The sequence below is a fragment of the Electrona antarctica genome, assembly GCF_951216825.1.
Source record: "Electrona antarctica genome assembly, chromosome: 24".
Taxonomy (NCBI): Eukaryota; Metazoa; Chordata; class Actinopteri; order Myctophiformes; family Myctophidae; genus Electrona; species Electrona antarctica.
In genome coordinates, this window is record NC_136803.1 from 19,575,561 (window position 1) to 19,600,470 (window position 24,910).

Sequence of the window (24,910 nt, forward strand, 5' to 3'; positions counted from 1 at the left end):
AATTAGAAACTGGCCCCCGTAAAATCTGAATCCCCCCCACCCCTTTTTCACCTCACTGTATGTTTATTTTCCCTTTTTACCTCCTCTAATGATGATTTCCTGTTTTGACTATATAGTTGTGTATATTCGTACGTCTCTAATTGTTTTGATGAATTGAAAATGGTGGGCCCTATTGTAAACAAGTGCTTTATGGTGTCGTCCACTCACAGTTAACAGTTGTTGTATTGTTGTACTTGAAATGTACTGTAATTCTGCAAACTGTTAATAAATCAATCAATCAATGAATCAATCAATCAATGGCAGTTATATTACTTGTTTTTTAAATTTAAACATTTTCATTCGACTTGCATGTGTTATCTGTTTCTATCCCTCTCTCTATATATAGCCTACCTCTCTCTCTCTCTCTCTCTCTTATCTATCCTTGTGCAGACCGTCTGACGTCGACTTATCGTCAAACAGGATACAGCTAGGGGGCGTGGCTTAGGAGTGCGGTCTCATTAACAGCTTCAGGATTTATGTTTAACCTTTTTCCCCTTTGTTGTAAAGTTGTTCCCCATTGGCTTCTATTTGTTGTTGGTTTTTAATTTGTTTTATATCTGGAGAAATCAGCAGAACAAATAACAGTAAAATAAGCTGTATACTTCGAAACTGGCCCCTGTAAAAAAAAAGGTCAAAGTCCACCCCTACCACCCCCTGTTTTTCCTTTCCACACTGTAGGCCTACATTTTTTTCCTCTTTTTTTTTACCTTTTCAACTATATGAATGTAGTGAAAATGGGGGACCCTTATGCTTATATGTCAATCTGAGAACCCGACGTCAAAAGAAAAAGGAAAAACAGCACCGCCGCCCTCTTGACGTTATAGTCACCAGTCTGTCTCGAGAAATACCCTTATGTAAACAAGTCTTTGTTTGAAGTAACAGTTTTTATATTGACCTGTACTTTCATCTGAAACGTAGCCATTCTACAAACTGTGAAATAAAAACAAATTCAAAATGTCAATCATACCTGACCAGCGCTTTGTTTCTCCCTCAACTTGGCAACCCAGTGTGCCGCTTGTTTTCCTCTCAACCTGGCAACCAGTCGGTCCAGTGTTGTGTTGTGTTTCGTTGAACCAACATGGCGGCGGCCTCGGAGCTGCAGCTCCACACTCTGCCTTCAGACCCTCTGCTGCTCGTCTTCTCCTTCCTGGACTTCGACGACCTGCTCAGGTTATCCAGAACACTTCGTTACACCGACAGCGACGACAATTAACACGACGTTATTTTATTGTATGAACTAAGCCTCGCGTTTTCGTTCGCGGTTCGTTCGTTCCGCGGCATCCATACATCTATCCCATCTGTCTTGTTTAGCTGTCCGACGCGCACATCCGGTCTAGAGCCCAGCCCCTTCGGTTGTATCCGCATCCGGTCCGTTTCCACGCACACATGCATGGGGAAACGCGTTTCCGTATCCGCTCGCTGCTCCACACCGGAAATGCGAACTTACAGAGTGAACTTGCTCCTGTTTACGTCTCGACACCAAACTGTCAACCAAGACAAACATTATTATTTGTATTATTATTATTATTATTATTATTATTATTATAATAATAATAAGAATTATTATTATTATTATTATTATTATTTTAATTATGACGTTTAAAAAAAATGCTTCCATAACAAACCAAACACTAAGCTAACACAATAGCATGTGTGAAGTTTTTATTTATTAAATCAAAGAGCGTTTGTTCAACACACTTTTTTGTGATCTACAAGCTCACAACAGGTCGCATATTGCGCCCCGCCGGTGTGAGCTTGTAGATCTGCTAATGCTAAATGCCAATAAAATATTTGCATAACCAAACGTTATGACATAAGAACTGCATATGTAATATTACACTATAGCCTACGCTGTGTTGTTAAAAGTACCAATACTGCAATGTAATGTAAAAAAAACAATGTACTTAAAGTATCAAATGTAGAAAGTACCAAATGTAGAAAGTACAATATTGTCAGCTTTTAAATTGGCTATTTTCAAATTGCTGAAATGTATGTATGTATGCAACTTACTTCTGCCCTTTTAAATCATATTATTGTAAATAATATTTGAATACAACATATTCCTAATAATCATAATGTCATTTTGTGTGTGTGTGTGTGTGTGTGTGTGTGTGTGTGTGTGTGTGTGTGTGTGTGTGTGTGTGTGTGTGTGTGTGTGTGTGTGTGTGTGTGTGTGTAGTTGCAGTTATGTCAGCAGGAGGTTTAATGAACTATCTGGACAGAACGCACTGTGGAAGAACCTGTGTGTCAGGCACTGGCTGCTGTCAGAGTGAGTGCACACACACGCATGCGCGCGCAAGCAAGCACACTACCATTGTAAATACAGGGTTGAGGGTTCCCAGTCGGACATATTTAAAAAAAAAATCCCACTTCTGGAAAAGGTTTGTTGTAGGTTTTTGTATTTTGGTCTTTTCACCGTTTTTTGAGGGGCACTAGCCCCTCCTATATTCAGCTGAATTTTGTCATGGCAAGGTTCTGTATCTTTGTCCAGATGGCATGAGGTTAAAAAAGTGATACAGAGGATGATCAGTGTCATTTGATATTGAAAGTGCTAGCCGTGTGATGGCGCTATTGTTCATGTCAGAAAGTGTGGGTGTAGGGAGTCCTATGATCTGGAAGCAATATGGGTAATACTGAAAAGATTGTTTCTGTTGGCATACGGCATGGGCAGTATGGTGTATAGAGTAGAAGAGATGGAAGGAGATAGGTTATGATTACATGCTGCTATCAGTAGCAGGCTATGAATCAACTTCACTCCATCGTGACCATTATAACTATGATCGTGACAGCTGTTTTTAATAAGTCCTCACGCTTGCACCCTTGTTGAATAAGCATACAGAAAGATGAATAATAAACATGCCATCACGGCAAGAGCTACTGTAGTGTCACCAAACTGTGGATATAATAATAGGCAGGAGGGAGTCCTGCTACTGTACAGGAGAACATGACGGCACGTCGCCACTCACCAATCTAACTTGTTGAACAAACTACAGTAATAAACTCACCAATCGTAAGTAAAGTATTTACACACTGTAGTTGTCCCCATTGAGCGTATGACACATGCTTTTTCCCAAGAAAATATTTCCTGAACCAAGCCACCGCCCACCGCACCTACATTGAGTGACGGTGACGGAAAAACCCACGTACAGTAGGCTTATGATATGAATACAATCAACCAGGAATGGATTAGTACTTAAGTTGGAGAACTACCAACAACAGAGCTTACAGCTACTGCTGTAATAAAAAATATAAAAAAAAATATTAGCGAGTTCTCAAATTTGATTTACAGTGTCGAATAGCAGTTTGATAGTCGAATATTCTATTATTCTATTAACACAATCAGTGCCGGAAGTCCTTCAAAATAGGAGCTCTGGGGTGCCGGAAAGACATGGCCGATTTTACTCAGAAACCCACGACCAGGAAACAATCCACTAAAAAAAGTTTACTTTACATAGCTAGCTTACATTGCGATCGTTTTAATTTATACGATATATGAAAAGCGTTCATATTTTGCGGGAGAGACGGATGAGGAGCAGAAATGAAGTGCCGGTATATCGATCCGTTCAACACCACGGAGAGCGCCCTGGATTAGGAGAGACAAGTCATTCTTTCCGCCGCGCTAACAGCTAAGTCAATGGTAAGCTAACAATTGCCTAGAGTGTAGCATACGGTAGCCGAAAGGCGAACTGACAAATAAAAAATCACACCCGTGTGAACTGAGTGGTGTAAGGTCTTATATAGCCTGATCAGCTGTGGTCTGACGTAATGTCTGAGGTAATGAAATCACACCCGGGTGAACTGGGTGACCGTAGCAACCATGCTCATTTTTTGAGCACAGACAGACAGACACGTATACTAACAAAGCCAGTCGTAGGAGTGGTTTACACCACTCAAAAAAAGGAAAAAATTCAAATTCAGAATATTCTTATCTCGCCCCGTGTCATTGAGGATGCGCTAGGACGTGTGAGGACGTCGGATGTACGCGTCGATTGGGACCCCTAGGATGTGTGGCGACATCCTATGGACGGAAACGGTTAATGCACTATTAGGAGATCAACAGTCACCGGCTTTCTTGATTGACCAAACCCAACTCATCGTCTTTGTGGATTGGTCAGACTCCGTGGGACATTTGTGCCACTGAACCAATAATAAACGATAGGTCACACATTAGGACTCTGTTCATACGGAGGAAGTTAAACGACTACGTGAGAAATGTTCTGCTGGACGCTGCATCTGAGTGGAGGAACAGAGAGGAACAGGCCAGCTGCAGTAGCAGTGGGGAACGAGGTGTACTGCTTTGGAGGATCCTGTGATGGCAACTGGGATCAGATTGGTGTTAATGTCTTCAACACTGTGTCTTTGCGCTGGACGAAGTTACCTCCAGTAACAACTGAAGGAGATGAACGTCGCCTTGATGTTCCCACCGAGCGGGCTGGCTACACAGCTGTACTGATAGAAGATACCATCTACATCTGGGGAGGCAACACCTACGATACAAGGGGCCAGATTAAACTTTTCACTTACCACAACGTGCTTTATGCATTCGATGTGGACACCCACAGATGGTTCAAACCCAAGGTGTCAGGGACTATTCCAGAGATGAGGAACCACTCGGCATGTGTCTTGGGGAAGGTCATGTTTATCTATGGACTATACACCCGCAGGATCCTCCATCAACCCACTGATTATCAGCAGGTCATGTACAAGTTGGACACCACCACAATGGGCTGGACTTTAATTAAGACCTGTGTAACTCCACATTATATTTCATTATATTCATTATATTCCAGTGAATCTGCCACAATGATCGGGACAAAGATCTTTGTATTGCGTTCTGCGCGCTCGAGTGTCCCCCCGGTCTACTTCAACCACGTCAGAGTGTTTGACACAGAGACCAACAACTGGGCGGACCCCCCTGCACCTATTTCTGAATATTTCTTCGGCCATTCCCCCTTTGCCTACAACGGAGAGCTGTACATATTTAAAAGTGAAAAGCTATGTATATGTAAGGATATGACCAGTTATCTGTGGAAATTCAATCCAGAGACCTCCTGGAAGAAGGTTGGACTCAAGGGGAAAGTGCCGAGTTCCATAAGGACGATGTGCTGTTGCATGGTGGGTGATCGTTTAATTCTATTTAATGATGACCTGTTGGTCTTAGACTTGAGCCCTAGTCTTAAGACGTTATGTAAGCTAGCAGTTACTCAGTATCGTCTTGACCAATCAGAACTCCCACACAACATCAGGTGGGAACTAAAAGATAGGGATGCACCCAAAGGGAAATTCTTGGCCGAAACCAAATACCAAATTTAGGAAACAGTTGGCCGATTACCGAATAGCCGAATAGGATTAATATTATATATATATATTTTCCTCCTCTTTGTTTAAACAGTTTTTGTTGGAAAGCTACCTGATTATGGCAAAACTGGTTCCATAAAACATTTATTCAGTACTTTTGAATGTATCCATTGCATACATTCATTCCAGACTGACTTCTGCGGCATGGAAATATTTCCAAATATCAGAGATATTGTTACAACGTTTCAGCAGACTGTGACATGTTGACGGAGAGCCAGCCGCGTATACATAGAACCTACAACATGGTTGATATGTTGATACGTGTTTTGCCAGCCAAGGCATGTGCGCCGTGGCCCGTGCTTGTAGCCGCATTTTGATCACGTCATCACAACAAATCAGCCAGCGGACAAAGCTCAGACTCTTCAGCTCAAACGTCAAGCCAGTACTATTGTACGGATCAGAGACGTGGAGGACAACAAAGACCACAACGATGAAGGTGCAAACTTTCATCAACAGCTGCCTGAGGAGAATTCTGAGCATCCGCTGGCCAGACACCATCGGCAATAATGACCTCTGGCAGAGAGCAAGTCTACCGCCAGTGGAAGAGGAGATTAAGAGAAGAAGGTGGGGATGGATCGGCCACAGAATTCGGAAGCCCAAGGCACAAGAAAGAGAGGGAGGTCGAAGAACACCTGGCGCCTTGAGACTGACATCAAGCAGTGTGGACTGACATGGAAACAGCTGTAAAAGAAGGCCCAGGATAGAGGAACGAGGGCGAACCCAGAGGGCGAACTCTAGTCAACGGCCTATGCTCCATGAAAAGGAGCAATAGGCATAACCACCCCCCCCCCCCCCCCCATCACAACAAAACACTGTTTTGACAGGATTTGTTTTTATGTCCAGATACCCCGTCCAGCACAGGCTTCAGACGTGCCTCCTCAGGAGACTTGGCTCACATCTGAACCCATTTGATTTGGCCTTAGGAACCCGTTGAATGGAGCAAGAAAAGGGGGGGGGGGTGTCCCTGGAACAACAACATATTTTCAGATGGGTCGTCGGGGACCAAATACAGATCATTCTGAGGGCTCGTTGACATGAAATTGTTTGTGCATCGCTGACATAAAAACAGGGTTTTTTTTCCAGAAAACTCATGATTTAGAAGACATTAAGTAGAATCTGGTGTGTGTGTGTGTGCGTCCGTGCACGTGTGTTTCAGGAGCGACAGAGCGGCGAGCGGTGTGTCGTGGAAGGCGTTATTTAAGCAGTACTATGTGGATCTGGGTCGCTACATCCACCACTACGCCACCCTGAAGACCGCCTGGGAGCAGCTCAAGAGCTTCCTGCAACACACCTGTCCCAGGATGCTGGCTTCACTGAAAGGTCTGTCTGTCTGTCTGTCTGTCTGTCTGTCTGTGTTCACATGTCTTGCTCCTGAACTTGAATACTACTTAAAAATATAATATTGCGTTGAACAAATTTGTTCAACGCAAATGGGTTGCGCCCCGAAAATAGCTGATCTACAAGCTCTCAACGCGTTGCAACGCGACGCGTTGTGAGCTTGTAGATCTGCTATTTTCGCTATCTGCTATTTTCTAACTTCGACACATTCACTAGTTAATTTCATTCACGCAAAAATAACTGGTTCGTTTGACCCTGTTTGTTCATGACCGACACAACGCTGGGAGTCTCTTGACTCTATTTTCATCACTGCCTTATGCCTTATGTCCCTTATGCCTTATGTCCCTTATGCCTAAACTTCTTTACCTTTTTTACTATTTTGAAAAACATTTTACATTTCAACTAGCCGATCTACATCGACACGTTGTGAGCTTGTAGATCGGCTATGTGAACTATTAAAAAAAAAAAACGTTTTACTCAAATTAGTAAAAAGAAAAAGACGTTTAGGCATAATGGGTAAGGCAGTGACGAAAATAGGGCCCTATGTCTGTCATAATGCAGCTGTGTGTGTGTTGTGATTGGTTGTTTGTTACAGAGGGTGCCATAGAGGAGGAGCTAGACGCCATCGAGGAGCAGATTGGCTGCAAGCTGCCCAATGACTACCGATGTTCCTATCGCATACACAACGGACAGAAACTGGTTGTTCCTGGGTTCGTACCCGTCTGTCGGTCTGTCTGTCTGTCTGAACTACCTGTCTGTCTGTCTGAACTACCTGTCTGTCTGTCTCTGTCTGTCTGTCTGTTCATTGTTTACCTTATTAGTTTAATGTACAGAATGTCATTTAGCCCAGTGGTTCCCAAACTTTTTCTTGTCATGGACCCCCAAGTTGACACTAACAATCCTGTGGACCCCATTTGAAAATATATGCCAAGGACCCCCATAAGAGAAGATTTTCAAGGCTCTAGCAGTGATCCTCAAACATTTTCATTTCAAAGACCCCCTGTTTTACCTGAAGGCTACGGTCCCCCATTTCTATCTCTGGGACCCCAATGTATATTGTACAATCAATCTTAATTTAACTCAGAGAGTGTACAAATGAAACCAAATGGACCCTAACCGAGTGGCACGCTTGCTTGTACGGCAGATCTGCTATTTTTGAAAAGTCGTGAAAATGTGTGCAGATCTTTCAATATATACAGTTTTCTTTCCCAGTGAACACTTTTAACTCAAATCTTTGCGTCTGGGGGGTCCCTGGAACAACATATTTTGAGATTGGGGTCCGGGGGTCGATTACATATAATTCTGGAGGTCCTTGACATGAAATAGTTTGGGAACCACTGATATAGAAACATTGGTTATTCTGAAAACTGTCATGATTTAGAAGACATTTCTAAATGGGTCTAAATGGGTTAAGTAAGTAAGTAAGTAAGCAAGCCTTGCCGAGCCATGATGTCATGAGGCCCGGTCGAGCCATGATGTCATGAGGCCCGGCCGAGCCATGATGTCATGAGGCCCGGTCGAGCCATGATGTCATGAGGCCCGGCCGAGCCATGATGTCATGAGGCCCGGCCGAGCCATGATGTCATGAGGCCCGGCCGAGCCATGATGTCATGAGGCCCGGCCGAGCCATGATGTCATGAGGCCCGGTCGAGCCATGAGGCCCATAGGGCAGGAGCCTATCTCCTGTTTCTGTAGCGTGAGGCAGCTTTGATGCACAAGTATAGTGTATTTGATTTGATTTTCTCCTGTACAGCACTTTGTAAACGCTGAGTTTTGAAACGTGCTATATAAATAAAGTGGATTGGATTGGATTGGATTGGAAGTACACCCCCTGGACATGACGCTAGTATGTCACAGGGACTTACCCCCAATCCAACCCTTGATGCTGAGCGCCAATGGGCTGGGTCCCATTTTTAAAGTCTTTGGTATGACCCGCCCGGGGATCGAACACCCAACCTCCCAGTCTCAGGGCGGACAGTCTAACCACAAGGCCACTGAGCTGGTAAATGGGTTAAGAGCGTCTGCTAAATGCCTAAATTGTAAATTGTGTGTGTGTGTGCGTGCGTGCGTGCAGGTTGATGGGCAGCATGGCTCTGTCCAACCACTACCGGTCAGAGGACCTTCTGGACGTGGAGACGGCAGCGGGAGGCTTCCAGACCAGGAAGGGCATGAGACACTGTCTGCCTCTCACCTTCTGCTTCCACACCGGCCTCAGCCAGTACATGGCGCTGGAATCCACCGAGGGACGGGCCGTGTCCGACATCTTCTACCACTGTCCGGTCAGTGTGCTCTCTCGACCAGTGGCCCGGGCTGGGGACCACCGGTGGTCCTTGGTCCTTGTGTGTGTGTGTGTGTGTGTGTGTGTGTGTGGGGGGGGGGGGGGGGGGGGGTTCCAGGTGAACCCTAGCCTCGACGACCTTAGAGGCATATGTAAAGGTTCAACTTATGTGACTTAGATAGCATTTCATGTAGACATAGGGATGCACCGAAAGGGAAATTCTTTGCTCGAAACCGAATATAGGAAACAGTTGGCCGAAAACCGAATATTAATATTATATATCTTTCTTCCTACCATTGCTGTCATGGCCGTACCTTAAAGCTACCTGATTTATGGCAAAATAAATGGTTATGGCAAAACTTAACTTAAATAATAATCACTATTATGGGTCCATAAAACATTTATTCAGCTCTTTTGAATGCATTAATTGCATACACTATTCGGTGATATCTTTTCTGCCTATTCGCTGAAAATGAATTTTTAGCCATTTTCCGCTGAACATTTTCTGCAGCCGAATATTCGGTGCATCACTAGACATAACACTCTCTAGTGCAGGGGTTCTCAACCCGTGGGTCGCGACCCCTCGGGGGGTCGCCAAATTATTTTAGGGGGTTCCCAAATTATTTTCCAAAAAAAAAAAAAAGAAGATTTTTTTTAAAATTTTATTTTCACGATTTTTCAAAAATAGCAGACCTACAAGCTCGTAGCGCGCCACTCGGTGGCGCGCTATGAGCTTGTAGATCTGCTATTTTTAAATAGCTAAATTATAACAATGCTTAAAACACCAAAAGGGGTTCCCGCCCAAAATGGTTTAAGGTTATTGTAGCAGTCAATTTATATTGGGGGTCGGGAGGGGGCGGGGCGGGGGTCCCGAGACATTGCCAAAGCATTTCCGGGGGTCCCCGGCCAAAAACGTTGAGAACCCCTGCTCTAGTGCATACTGATAATTTAATTATATTGATATCCCACTGTTAGGTTCTAGCTTTAATTATGATTCTTGATGACTATTTCTATGTATTTGATGTACCATCATGTGTTGTTCTTGCTTACTGTAAATCGCTCTGGATTAAGAGTGTCTGCTAAACGCCAAAATTGTAAATTGCAAATTGACCCCAGCTAAATGATGGAGATTACCTCAGTGTTTTACACCAAACACTGTTCTAACCTAGCGTGTTTCTGTGTGCGTGTGTGTGCACGTGAGTGTGTGTGTGTGTGTGTGTGTGTGTGTGTGTGTGTGTGTGTGTGTGTGTGTGTGTGTGCGCGTGTGCGTGTGTGTGTGTGTGTGCATGCGTGTGTGTGTGTGTGTGTGTGTGTGCATGTGTGTGCACGTGCGTGTAGGATCAGATGGCTCAGGACCCTTCAGCCATTGACATGTTTATCACTGGTGAGTTGACTGGCATGCGTGTGTCCGATCACGCATGCACGGGTTAAATGTCTCCGACTGGTTAAATCAGTCATGTGGATTCCATAGGAGCCATGCAATTATGGTTAGGGGGGGGGGTTATATTGTGATGTCACTAGGCCCATAGAACTGTAATTCCGATTGGGCCTTTTGACTCAAAGGCTTTCAGCTTTCAGGAAGAAATCAAATATACACACAGGGAAGACATATTTCAATATTCTAACCACACCTGGGGTCTATTTGAGTAATGTTAACTCCATAGACACATACAAAACACCTGGTCTATTTGAGTAATGTTAACTCCATAGACACATACAAAACACCTGGTCTATTTGAGTAATGTTAACTCCATAGACACATACAAAACACCTGGGGGTCTATTAGAGTAATGTCAACTCCATAGACACATACAAAACACCTGGGGGTCTATTAGAGTAATGTCAACTCCATAGACACATACAAAACACCTGGGGGTCTATTAGAGTAATGTCAACTCCATAGACACATACAAAACACCTGGGGGTCTATTAGAGTAATGTCAACTCCATAGACACATACAAAACACCTGGGGGTCTATTAGAGTAATGTCAACTCCATAGACACATACAAAACACCTGGGGGTCTATTAGAGTAATGTCAACTCCATAGACGCATACAAAACACCTGGGGGTCTATTAGAGTAATGTCAACTCCATAGATGCATACAAAACACCTGGGGGTCTATTAGAGTAATGTCAACTCCATAGCTGGATACAAAACACCTGGGGGTCTATTAGAGTAATGTCAACTCCATAGACACATACAAAACACCTGGGGGTCTATTAGAGTAATGTCAACTCCATAGATGCATACAAAACACCTGGGGGTCTATTAGAGTAATGTCAACTCCATAGACACATACAAAACACCTGGGGGTCTATTAGAGTAATGTCAACTCCATAGACACATACAAAACACCTGGGGGTCTATTAGAGTAATGTCAACTCCATAGACACATACAAAACACCTGGGGGTCTATTAGAGTAATGTCAACTCCATAGACACATACAAAACACCTGGGGGTCTATTAGAGTAATGTCAACTCCATAGACACATACAAAACACCTGGGGGTCTATTAGAGTAATGTCAACTCCATAGACACATACGAAACACCTGGGGGTCTATTAGAGTAATGTCAACTCCATAGACACATACAAAACACCTGGGGGTCTATTAGAGTAATGTCAACTCCATAGACACATACAAAACACCTGGGGGTCTATTAGAGTAATGTCAACTCCATAGACACATACAAAACACCTGGGGGTCTATTAGAGTAATGTCAACTCCATAGACACATACAAAACACCTGGGGGTCTATTAGAGTAATGTCAACTCCATAGATGCATACAAAACACCTGGGGGTCTATTAGAGTAATGTCAACTCCATAGACACATACAAAACACCTGGGGGTCTATTAGAGTAATGTCAACTCCATAGACACATACAAAACACCTGGGGGTCTATTAGAGTAATGTCAACTCCATAGACACATACAAAACACCTGGGGGTCTATTAGAGTAATGTCAACTCCATAGACACATACAAAACACCTGGGGGTCTATTAGAGTAATGTCAACTCCATAGATGCATACAAAACACCTGGGGGTCTATTAGAGTAATGTCAACTCCATAGACACATACAAAACACCTGGGGGTCTATTAGAGTAATGTCAACTCCATAGACACATACAAAACACCTGGGGGTCTATTAGAGTAATGTCAACTCCATAGACACATACAAAACACCTGGGGGTCTATTAGAGCAGGGGTTCTCAACCCGTGGGTCGCGACCCCTCGAGGGGTCGCCAAATTATTTTGGGGGGTCCCCAAATTATAAAACAAAAAAACAAAAAAAACATTTTATTTTTATTTATTTTTTGCAACTGAATGGCTGTAAAGTGGAAATGAAGAGTTTACATATAGTACACATAGTACATGCATACACCTTCCCTAATGATTATGGTTTCAGTATTTATTTATGGTGTATTGTCTCTATTATTAAGGTTATTGTAGCAGTCAATTTATATTGGGGGTCGGGAGGGGGCGGGGCGGGGGTCCCGAGACGTTGCCAAAGCATTTTCGGGGGTCCCCGGCCAAAAATGTTGAGAACCCCTGTATTAGAGTAATGTCAACTCCATAGATGCATACAAAACAGAAAAATCACGGCCTAGCAATTTGTTCAGAAACATCTTCCGTAAAACCCTCATGTTCTCTGTGTCTATGTGTGTAGGTTGTAGTTTCTCGGAGTGGTTCACGACGTACGTCAACAATGTTGTCACGGGAGAATATCCAATCATCAGAGACCAAATCTTCAGGTAATTTACGCACACACACGCACACACGCGTGAATCTTTTCTATGGTAATGCCCCGCCTGCCTCTGATTGGCCTACCGGCACGGCCGGCCGCACCACACTTTCCTCCGAGGTGGAGGATACTAGCCTGGCTAATAAGCCAGACTAATATCACACAACACTGTCGCGGTATATTAGTCTGGGCTGGCTCCACTTGGATTTCATTTCCCGGGGGGCGGGTTCAAACATTTTCTCTTTGACGCAATTGGTCAGAGCTACTGTCAGTCAAAGGTCTCAAGCATTGAACGTCACTGTACCAAAGCCCGCCCATATTGCATACCGTGTCCCGATTGGCCCGACCTGTTCTCGGTTGTAGGAAAGAGGCGTGCTACTGAGCCTCGCCAGACCCTAATCCGCTGGCAGGCAATTTTTTTTTTGCCAACGGCTGATTCGGTCTGGTTTATTAACCACGCTAGGAGGATACATGCTGGATAGTCTGCCGCGAGCGAGGTTACTCCGTGGTGGGAAATAATACAAGTTCAATAAAATACAAGAGAATGACAGCTTGGCACGCGCAACAGTAACTTTTATTGTTGTAGAAGAGTTGATTATTGTGTAATTTAATTGTATGTGTAAACTTGAAACAGTATTGTACTGTAGGGTCTCTTTTCCCTTAATTCTTTATATTTTTTAGTATAATAGTATTAGTTTACTATAATTAGATTAATCAACACTAACACTTATTTAGAACACACCCAAATCAAATCATAGTACAACGTACGTGTTCAATCAATTATTCAATCAAAATCAAAAATAAAAGTTACAAGGCTGCAGCCTGTCGCACATGCCAAGCTGTCATTCTCAGAGGACTGTCTGGTGAGACCATGGGGGCAAGACAGGCAGTGTCGGTAGGCCAATCGGAGGCAGGCAGGGCGTTATTTTCTTTTGATGAATTGAAGATGGTGGGCCCTATTGTAAACAAGTGTAATGCTTTATGGTGTCGTCCACTCACTGTTTTTGTATTGAGTTGTACTTGAAATGTACTGTAATTCTGCAAACTGTTAATCAATCAATCAATCAAAAACCATGTCTATGTTCGGACGTAGAATAGATTCACGCCGCGCACACACACATCTAGTAACCGAAATATGTGACAAACCATGTTGACCCAACAACAACAACAACAAACAAATGCTGTGTGGAGGGGCGGACGGCGGCCCATCGTATTTTCGTTCACCCGGAAAATACATTTTTGTAACTGTGATCATGGGTTCTGTAGTTAATATGGGCCGTGATTAGCAAAGCTGGTCTTGACCAAAAAACGCAATCTGGTTTTATCGGTCGCCTAGCAACCTAGAACCATTCATACGTTGGCGAAGAGCGCCATCTACCATAAACCACTGAAAAGACCATCGTCTTTGGCGTTGAAGCATTGGATTTGAATGGATGTAAATAGCAGTGTGTGTGTGTGTGTGTGTGTGTGCGCGCATGTGTGTGCGTGTGCGCATGTGTGTGCGTGCGTGTGTGTATGTGCGCGTGTGTAGGTATGTCCATGATAAGCGCTGCATTCAGAGGACTGATGACATCACAGTGTCGGTCTCCACCTCCTTCCTCCCAGAGCTGTCGTCTGTACATCCTCCTCACTTCTTCTTTACCTACCGCATCAGGTACCTGTCTGTCTGCCTGTCTGCCTGTCTGCCTGTCTGTCTGCCTGCCTGCCTGCCTGTCTGTCTGTCTGTCTGTCTGTCTGCCTGCCTGCCTGCCTGCCTGCCTGGGAGGAAGGGAAAAATGTTTAGGCCTGTCACAAAGATGAAAAATAATATTATACTATATATTTGATTGACATTTATACCACTTAAATGGTGAACATGATCGGTTTCTCCAGATAGGGTAAATTGCTGATCACCGGTCGGAGTGATCGGCAAATACAAGGTCCGGACTATATGGCCATATGTCTGAGGCAAATTAGAGATCTTGAGATCTGAGATCTTGCACTTTCTGTAGTTTTAGTTAGATTACAGTTTTAAGCACTTAGTTTTTACGTAGATTACCTGACACTAGACTGTAGCTGTTGTATGGGTTTTTAACGCACAAGTAATTTCACGTGCCTTTTACTCTGTAACTGGTATTGCTGACAATATAGCTGAACCTTGGAGTTAATATCGGCCGATACGGCCAATCACAGATCGGTGGCCTATTATCGGAGCATCTCTATATAGCATTAATTAAATGAATTAACCCAGTAATGAATAATTAACAGAATAGAGATGAGCAGCAGTGCATTAATTAAATTAATTAACATATTAATGAATAATTAACAGAATAGAGATGAGCAGCAGTGCATTAATTAAATTAATTAACATATTAATGAATAATTAACAGAATAGAGATGAGCAGCAGTGCATTCATTAAATTAATTAACATATTAATGAATAATTAACAGAATAGAGATGAGCAGCAGTGCATTAATTAAATGAATTAATTAACAGAATAGAGATGAGCAGCAGTGCATTAATTAAATGAATTAACATATTAATGAATAATTAACAGAATAGAGATGAGCAGCAGTGCATTAATTAAATGAATGAATTAACAGAATAGAGATGAGCAGCAGTGCATTAATTAAATGAATGAATTAACATAATAGAGATGAGCAGCAGTGCATTAATTAAATTAATTAATTAACATAATAGAGATGAGCAGCAGTGCATTAATTAAATTAATTAATTAACATAATAGAGATGAGCAGCAGTGCATTAATTAAACGAATTAACATATTAATGAATAATTAACAGAATAGAGATGAGCAGCAGTGCATTAATTAAACTAATTAACATATTAATGAATAATTAACAGAATAGAGATGAGCAGCAGTGCATTAATTAAACTAATTAACATATTAATGAATAATTAACAGAATAGAGATGAGCAGCAGTGCATTAATTAAACAAATTAACATATTAATGAATAATTAAGAGAATAGAGATGAGCAGCAGTGCATTAATTAAACGAATTAACATATTAATGAATAATTAACAGAATAGAGATGAGCAGCAGTGCATTAATTAAACGAATTAACATATTAATGAATAATTAACAGAATAGAGATGAGCAGCAGTGCGTTGCCAGAGGCAGCCTGTCAGCTGGACAGTCGCTACTGGAGAATCACCAACGCCAACGGAAAGGTAGAGGAAGTACGAGGACCGGGCGTCGTCGGTGAGTATACCGCAAGTAAATATAATCATTTAATTCACCCAGTGCTGCAGTGATTTTCCTTTTAAGTATTCACAGGATATTTCTATCCACTACGATTGATCCCCCGACCGTTGATAATTAGTAGGGATGTGCCGATGAGACATTTTGGCCGATATCGATATCCGATATAATTAATTGCTGTTATGGCCGATAACCGATATTACCGATGACGTCGATATGATCTAATTCTGTATTAACCCATTTTGGGCGGGAACCCCTTTTGGTGTTAGCATTATGTTATGCTTTAGCTATTGAAAAATAGCAGATCTACAAGCTCATAGCGCGCCACCGAGTGGCGCGCTACGAGAACCACTGACAGAAACATAGCTTTTTCAGAAAACTGTCAGGATGCAGAAGACATTTTTAGAATCTGATCTCAGGTCAAAATGGGTTAAAAAAGTATACTAATTGTGTCCATTCTGAATGTCCATATCTGCACTGCAGGCTTTAATAGGCGAGTCAGATTTAACTGTAATATCTTACATTTAATATTGTGAGCTTGTAGATCTGTTCAAGCTGTTACTTATCTGTAAAGATAAGCCATCGATCGAACCGATGCCGATTAATCAAAACTAGAATCGGCCGATTCCGATGTGTTTGCCGATTTATCTCCCATCACTAATACTTGCAGTTCCTTTCACTGGGTGTCCGCGAAAACAAGTGAGTCAAACGGCCGTGTCTGTCAATCCATTGTTATTCCTCATTGAACATCCCATAATGGTGGAGCAGGAAGTGGGGCTGTCCAGAAGAGCATGTGAAAGAACGCTCCAGAATGGGAGCAGACAACAGCCTTTTTTTGAGCCGTCACATAAGTCCCTGTTTCCATGTAATGGCTGATGGTTAAACAGTGACTCTAATCCTGGTCTCTATACTGCCTCCCCCTGGCCAGCCGGGGCGCCTGATGGAGGGGAAAGGAACTGGTCGGAATAACGTGTTCCTTCCACGCGCTACGTCCGGCTGGGGAAACTCCCCCCTGTCAGGTGAAAAGAAGCATGCTCCTCATGTATAGAAGGAAGCATGAGGTCCGTCCGCTGCCTCCCCAGGTTGGCAGTGGAAGTGTATCGCCCAGGATTACATTAGATCAGGGGTTCTCAACGTTTTTGGCCGGGGACCCCCGGAAATGCTTTGGCAATGTCTCGGGACCCCCGCCCCGCCCCCTCCCGACCCCCAATATAAATTGACTGCTACAATAACCTTAATAATAGAGACAATACACCATAAATAAATACTGAAACCAGATATAATCATTAGGGAAGGTGTATGCATGTACTATGTGTACTATATGTAAACTCTTCATTTCCACTTTCCAGCCATTCAGTTGCAAAAAGAATGGCGCGACCCCTCGGGGGGGTCGCAACCCACGGGTTGAGAACCCCTGCATTAGATAATTGACACTGGGTGAAAAAATGGGTTACAAAATCGTGGGATAAAAAAAAAAAAAAACAGTGACTCATATGTTAGCCAACAGCGACATCAAGTGTAAAACCCACGAAATCAAAAAATGAAGAGAATCTCGTCTTTGGCAATGTGGACAATGTGGTGATTAATGAGGAGAAATCTGAAAGGATGCTGTGCCAGAATCTAAGATTTGTGTTGGAAAAACATCTAAAGAATTCTACATGTTTGGATGATTGTGGCTCTGATGTGGGACAAGCATGCAAATGTGTGTTTCTGTCATTGTGTGTGTGTGTGTGTGTGCGTGTGCGCGTGCGTGTGTAGGTGAGTTTCCAGTCATGACTCCAGGGAAGGTTCATGAGTACAGCAGCTGCACCACTTTCTCCACTACGTCAGAATATATGGAGGGACATTATACCTTCCATAGACTAGGTAAATTATGTTAATATATGTAAATATATGCATTATACATTCCTTATAGACTAGGTACATTTATGTAAATATTAGGGCTGTCCCCGACTAAGGTTTTGTATAGTCACTATGATTAGCCACATTTTGTCTATAGTCGACTGGTAGTCGACTATTGGGCAACTACAGGGGAGATAGATGTGCTTTAGTGATTATTCTTTGTGTTGTTTCAGCCAATAAGGAGGAGGTATTATTGTTATTTGTGTTGTTTCAGCCAATAAGGAGGAGGTATTCCACGTGGCCATTCCACGTTTCCACATGGTCTGTCCTCCATTTAGAGAATCGCTGGTTAGAACGGTAAGAACACTTTACTACTAATGAATTATTATTATTGTTGTTTTTCATTATTATAATTATTACTTCTAGTCATGGTCTCTGGAATGAAACTTAATTTGGTTTTAGTGACATTTTAGTCACCTGGAATGTGTTAGTCTTAGTCTAGTTTTAGTCGACTAAATATTATAAGATTTTAATTTCTTTAATTGTCTCCACCAGGCCGAAGGCATGGTGAGAGAGTATGTTTTGCACTCCGTCCGTGTGTGTGTCCGTCCGTGTGTCCTTCCGTCCGTCCGTTACCAGCTAAACTCCGGCACCGTTAACCCGGTCGATGCCAAACTTTGCACACACACTCCCTAGATGCCAACGATGAACCTCTGCCCCGCATTTTCCAGAACGGCCTGTTATAGCGCCACCATGAGGCAGCTTTTCACATTTGTTACCTAAAACTGCACCGATCTGCGTGAAACGTTGCATGCACACTCCCTAGAGGCCAAGGACAAACCTTTGACCTGCATTTTCCGCATCTGCCTTTTATAGCGCCACCAGGAGGCCGACTTTTGTAAAACACATTTTTGGATATTACTCCTCCAGATTCTGTCCAAAAATCTCACAAATCGTTACACAGTATCTCTATGGTCATGTGCTCAAGTCGGATCTGTCCGATATTTCATATTCCACCCTAATTGGCTATAATTGCCTTTCACAGTTTGCAAGATTGCCCCGTTTTGAACAAAAGCCTCAAATCATGAACACAGCATGCAATTTACGTGAAATCTTTCACACATTTTCTTACTAGGCTGAGGAATATATCCCACCCTTTTCACATTGGCCTGTTATAGCGCCACCAACAGGTTGATTTTTGCAAAACAGGTTGATTGGAACAAAATGCCTCAAATCATCCAATTGCCATACAAGGCAAACATTTATATTACTACTAAACATTTTGCCAAACATCTCACACAGTCCTATCCTCCTGGTGGAGACCTGTGCCCAGAAGGGCACTTTTTCTAGTTATATTTATTTTTATTTTTATTATTTATTTTTATGTTTTTTTTTGTGGCTTTCGCCTTTATTTTATATTTTTTTATGGGGGGACAGACAGTAGGCTGACAGGAAATGGGGAGAGAGATGGGGGGAAGACATGCAGTAAAGGCCGTCGGGATCGGGAGTCGGGATTACCAGCCAAGGTGCCTGGACCACTGAGCCATGGCCCAGGCAATATTATAAGATTTTAATCTACAGTTGATTTAGTCGAACAAAATGTATTTTGGCGGGCTTTGATGCCGTCGTAATGATTGTTTTTACACTTGCTGAAAAAGCCGATCTACAAGGTCACAAAATTGTCAATATATTTAGTCTTAGTTTTAGTCATCATAGCTTAGTTTTCATTTAGTTTTCGTCAGTGGAAAACGGTAGTCGACGGAAATCAACACCGATTTGCACAATCCCCCACACTGAGAACCACTGTTCTAATGTAGTCGCAAACAAAAATAAAAACTGATTCTAGACAAAAAATAGCCTTTTAGTCCATTTTCTTCAGACATTTTCACTGACCCTTATTATTTCATGTCGTTTTTTTGCCCCCTCCCACAGCAGGGATCAGCCAATGACGTGTCTCAGATTAACGCCGCCGCCGACGACTCTGATGACTCGGGAGACGAGGGCGGAGAGCTGAGAGGGATCAACATGGACGCCATGCCGGGCGGCGGGGGGGGCTGCCCCGGGTTCAACCCTGACCTTTGACCCTACGACCTCACGAGCCCCCCCCCCCCCGCCCGCGCGACAGGAAGTGGTGTGTCGGTTAGATGTCAGCTTTAAGTCTCTGCAGCCAGATGGACTCTTATGCCGCATTCACACTGCCAGCTACATGCTACCGTTCATTCTCAATGGAAGCCAGAAGCTACGCGCTACCGTTCATTCTCTATGGAGGCCAGAAGCTACGCGCTACCGTTCATTCTCTATGGAGGCCAGAAGCTACACGCTACCGTTCATTCTCTATGGAGGCCAGAAGCTACGCGCTACCGTTCATTCTCTATGGAGGCCAGAAGCTACACGCTACCGTTCATTCTCTATGGAGGCCAGAAGCTACGCGCTACCGTTCATTCTCTATGGAGGCCAGAAGCTACGCGCTACCGTTCATTCTCTATGGAGGCCAGAAGCTACACGCTACCGTTCATTCTCTATGGAGGCCAGAAGCTACACGCTACCGTTCATTCTCAATGGAAGCCAGAAGCTACACGCTACCGTTCATTCTCTATGGAGGCCAGAAGCTACACGCTACCGTTCATTCTCAATGGAAGCCAGAAGCTACGCGCTACCGTTCATTCTCTATGGCGGCCAGAAGCTACGCGCTACCGTTCATTCTCTATGGAGGCCAGAAGCTACACGCTACCGTTCAATTCTCAATGGAAGCCAGAAGCTACGCGCTACCGTTCAATTCTCAATGGAAGCCAGAAGCTACACGTTACCGTTAATTCTCAATGGAAGCCAGAAGCTACACGCTACCGTTAATTCTCAATGGAAGCCAGAAGCTACACGCTACCGTTCATTCTCTATGGAGGCCAGAAGCTACGCGCTACCGTTCATTCTCTATGGAGGCCAGAAGCTACGCGCTACCGTTCATTCTCATTGGAAGCCAGAAGCTACGCGCTACCGTTCATTCTCTATGGAGGCCAGAAGCTACGCGCTACCGTTCATTCTCTATGGAAGCCAGAAGCTATGCGCTACCATTCATTCTCTATGGAGGCCAGAAGCTACACGCTACCGTTCATTCTCTATGGAAGCCAGAAGCTATGCGCTACCATTCATTCTCTATGGAGGCCAGAAGCTACACGCTACCGTTCATTCTCTATGGAAGCCAGAAGCTACACGCTACCGTTCATTCTGAATCATTGGAAGCCAGAAGCTACACGCTACCATTCAATTCTCAATGGAAGCCAGAAGCTACACACTACCATTCATTCTCAATGGAAGCCAGAAGCTACGCGCTACCGTTAATTCTCAATGGAAGCCAGAAGCTACACATGCTACCGTTCATTTTCATGAAGCACCTTCTGACTTTTGAGCGTTCATACTGGCAGCGACATCCCATAATGGCAGCCTCGCCACAAAACGTAAATATGGAAGTGGACGTGGTCTTATGCGCAAACAAGCTAGCTAGCCCGTGGTAACAGAACTTAGCCTCGTCTTCCCAACCAATCGGAGCGGCGTGGCATTTTACGAAGCGACTGCGATATTTTTTTTCCAGAGGTACGCCACAGCGACGGCGGATGTCCGACCGCAACACTTTTTATTTTGTCGCTTTGACGTTGTGCGACGCGCGTCGTCTCCGAGCACAACTCTTACACGATTCCCAACCTGTGTTTGGCAAAACACTTAAAATATTATCGACATTATAATGTTAATATCGAAAACATAATATGTAAAAAAAGTATATATTTTTTTTAACCAATCATGATACTGATCAATGGGAGCTTGTATACTACGTTAGTTCCATTGATACAAGCGGGAAGATTATTGATTGATTGATCGTTAAAATAATTTCGGGGCAGAAATTGAGAACTCTACCCAGAACAGATTTGGGAACTGTTATCGTAACAAAACCCGCCGCTTCAGAGAGTCCTTGACTCCGCCTCTTCAAGGTAACGAACGCAAAGCCGTCATTTGATTTGTCAAAAAAAATGTTTAATTAAAATAGACTTTTTGGAATTTCCAGTTATGCTAAGAACCTCGATACGGTATGCTTTGACTAATTTGTTTCGCAGTAGGACTAATTTACGTGATTTAAAAGAAAAAAAATGTTTTTTGGGGGGGCCTCATATCCGCTGTCATTTTGTCGCATTTCGGTGGTTCGCCAGAAATATTTGAAAATTGTGTGAGTCGGCAATTTGTCTCGAGAGGCTAGTTGTCACCAGACCACGAAATGATATACAGTATATATATTTGTATTTTTATTGTATTTTTGTTTCAAACAACTATTTATCATCGTTCATGTTCCTCCCAGTTCAGTTACTTGCCAATCCCTCGTCTCACGTTGTCCTGCGCCAAAAATAGCAGATCTACAAACTCGACATGATGCACACCCATATATAATTTAATATAAATAATACGAGTGATGATTTTCACACACACACACACACACACAGTCCCTTCCGGTTTTGGTTTTATTTAATTTTTCAGAAATGTTCATGGCCAATTGTTTCCGAAAAGCTTCCGAAAAGAAATGCAGGAATAGAAGTGGGTTTGATTTGAAAACAGACAAGACCGCACAGCCACTCGCCACATTTGTGGCGTTTGCAAGAGGACGTATACGTCGACACATGTTTGTTTTACAGTCTTTGCCATCCGCTTGTTTGGTTTATTTTGTGTGGGGAAAAAAATAGGAGGTTTATTCTGGAGGCACCGCCCCCAAAATATTATATCAACTCTGTCGGGAGGAAACCTCCAAAACTATTACTTTTCAGGATATAAAAAAAAATCTAAGAAGACAAGCTCACAATTTTTGCGGCTTTTGTGTGACATCGGGATATGATCAGAGCCATAGAGTAAGACTAGGGATGGAGCTTGATAACCGATACCCGAAGAAATCCAGTAACAAGCTTATTGAGTACCCGTTATCAATAAGATTTGGGATTATCAAGACAGTTACGACAACTCTGTTCACTTCATGTTCTACATAGACTTCTATTGAAAAGGGGACAACAGGAAGTTTACGGAATGCATTGGAGTCTATGGGCTCGCACGAGTACATGAACCAGGTGACCGCGGGCTGTTTTCTGCCCCCTCAATGTCGTAACTCTGTCTATACTCTATGGCTCTGGGTATGATGAAGTAGGGCGCTGATTTACCGAACAAACAATAGAATAAAGTGGAGATACAAGGTTTCATGTACAATCTGACTCACTGATACAGACCTGATTAACCCATTAAGACCCGAGGACAGAGACAGACAGACAGTGTCATCTCTATACAAATTCCAATACCCCAAATCTCGGTCACTCCAGCATGGTGGTGTTGCCGTGAAATTGGTGACGAAATATGACGTCGTAATAATAATAAAAAAAAGTTTTAAATCCTGACAGTTTTATGAAATACATATGTTTCTCAATATTTCATGTCAAGGACCCCAAAATGATATGTATTTGGCCGCCGACCCCCATCTGAAAATATGTTGTTCCAGGGATCCCCCCCCCCCAGAAGCAAAGATTTGAGTTAAAAACGTCCGCTCTGAAATAATATAAAAAATGTTATTGTGCCACATTTTCACGATATTTCAAAAATAGCAGATATACAGTGCCGCGCTACGAGCTTGTAGATTTGCTATTTTTCAATAGCTAAAGCATAACGCAATGCTTTGGAATTTGGCTCACAAGACAGACAGACAGTTTAAGTCTATGTTTATAAATGAATAATTTACATTTTGGAGATGGCCTGTTTTTTTTGTTTGTTTTTTTCGTTAGATTTTTAAGAAGGCCTCTTTAATGAACCGCCTGATCACTTGCCGTTTCCTGTCTTTAAAATGAACCAATCGGGACATCACTTCCTCTTTCCACGCTTTGTTCTGATTGGTCGATCTTTATACACGGAGTGTTTGTGTTCATATCTGATTGTGTGATTGGTTGGATTTGTTTTGGGCAAAAAAATAAACCAGAACTCTTCACTGGGCCTCTGTCTCCGTGCCTTTGTCCGCAGTGGTTTTCAACCGGTGGTCCGGGGACCACCAGTGGTCCCTGAGGGGGTTCCAAGTGGTCCCCAGCTATGTGATGGAGAGTTGGTAACCAAATGGACCCTTGCAGATCTTTAAAACACATTCAGTGTTTTGAGAAAGAATTCTAAAAATAAAAGTAAAGAAATAAATAAAAATAATAAAACCTAATATTACGTCCTGGCACAGGAGGGTTGTGCTGCTAAAAACAGATTAAAACGTTTTGGCACAATATGTTAATTGTCCCACACATACACACACACAATGTGATTGAACGATTTTATTGTGTTTTTGGCATTGAACATTAACATGTTTGGCTTTTAAACAAAACATTGTGCCGTCGGGCAGATATGACAAATGATGCAAAGAAACGACTGACATAATGTAATGTTGTACTTTAAAAAATGTTGTAAAATAGCAGAAATGGAACTAGACTAAAACGAAAACTTTTCCAGATGACCAAATAAACTAAACAACATTTTATATTCAAAAGACTATGACTAAAACTAAAAATGTAATTTGCTGTCAAAATCAACTGCGACAGACAGACAGACAGACAGACATACAGGTCTTTGTTGGTTGTGTGTGGAGCAGTGGTGGAAATTACATTTACTTGAGTAATGTTGAGGTGTTTGTACTTTACTCAAGTATTTCCAATTTCCATTAAACTCCACTACATCTCGGATCCAAATATTGTACTTTTACTCCACTATACGTCTATTTGAAAACTTTAGTTACTATAAGTGTATATAGATTTTGATTATTATTACAAAAAATACATTAACCACTTAAGCCCTGTATACATTTCGGCTAAAAAAAAAAACAGCCGATCTACAATGCGTCGCATTGTGAGCTTGTAGATCAGCTGTTTTCAAAAGATTTGTATACTTTTTTTTGTACATTTGAAAACTTGTGAAATGGGACATTCTGCATAAACGCTCTACTTTTGGTACTTACTGTAAAAACAAGTACTTTTGATACCAATACTTTTGTAGTTTCACTCAAAGTAAATTTAGAATTCTGAACTTTTAATTGTAACAGAGTATAGTTCTACATTT

General features: G+C 42.6%; 1 protein-coding gene across 5 annotated transcripts; it reads left to right on the forward strand.

Moving 5' to 3' along the window:
• Positions 1–1,015: 1,015 nt before the first annotated feature.
• fbxo3 (F-box protein 3) lies at positions 1,016–23,812 on the forward strand. Of its 5 annotated transcripts, none has more exons than XM_079495598.1 (12): positions 1,016–1,209; positions 2,219–2,308; positions 6,554–6,717; positions 7,331–7,445; positions 8,810–9,014; positions 10,352–10,397; positions 12,690–12,774; positions 14,296–14,418; positions 15,852–15,982; positions 17,726–17,833; positions 18,084–18,166; positions 19,742–23,812. In XM_079495598.1, the coding sequence occupies exons 1-12, from the start codon at positions 1,118–1,120 to the stop codon at positions 19,889–19,891; spliced, it is 1,392 nt and encodes a 463-aa protein (XP_079351724.1). In that variant the 5' UTR covers positions 1,016–1,117; the 3' UTR covers positions 19,892–23,812. The 5 variants fall into 5 exon arrangements, with proteins under 5 accessions (XP_079351724.1, XP_079351725.1, XP_079351727.1 ...); XM_079495599.1 differs by having other exon boundaries at positions 19,745–23,812; XM_079495601.1 differs by having other exon boundaries at positions 15,852–15,967.
• The last annotated feature ends 1,098 nt before the right edge of the window (positions 23,813–24,910 follow it).

What these genes read in the sequence shown, in the direction of transcription:
- fbxo3 (XM_079495598.1), top strand. Translation starts at nt 1,118, where the DNA reads ATGGCGGCGGCCTCGGAGCTGCAGCTCCACACTCTGCCTTCAGACCCT. An exon ending in GACTTCGACGACCTGCTCAG is followed by an intron (nt 1,210 to 2,218) that starts GTTATCCAGAAC and finishes GTGTGTGTGTAG; the next exon opens with TTGCAGTTATGTCAGCAGGA. An exon ending in ACATCTTCTACCACTGTCCG is followed by an intron (nt 9,015 to 10,351) that starts GTCAGTGTGCTC and finishes ACGTGCGTGTAG; the next exon opens with GATCAGATGGCTCAGGACCC.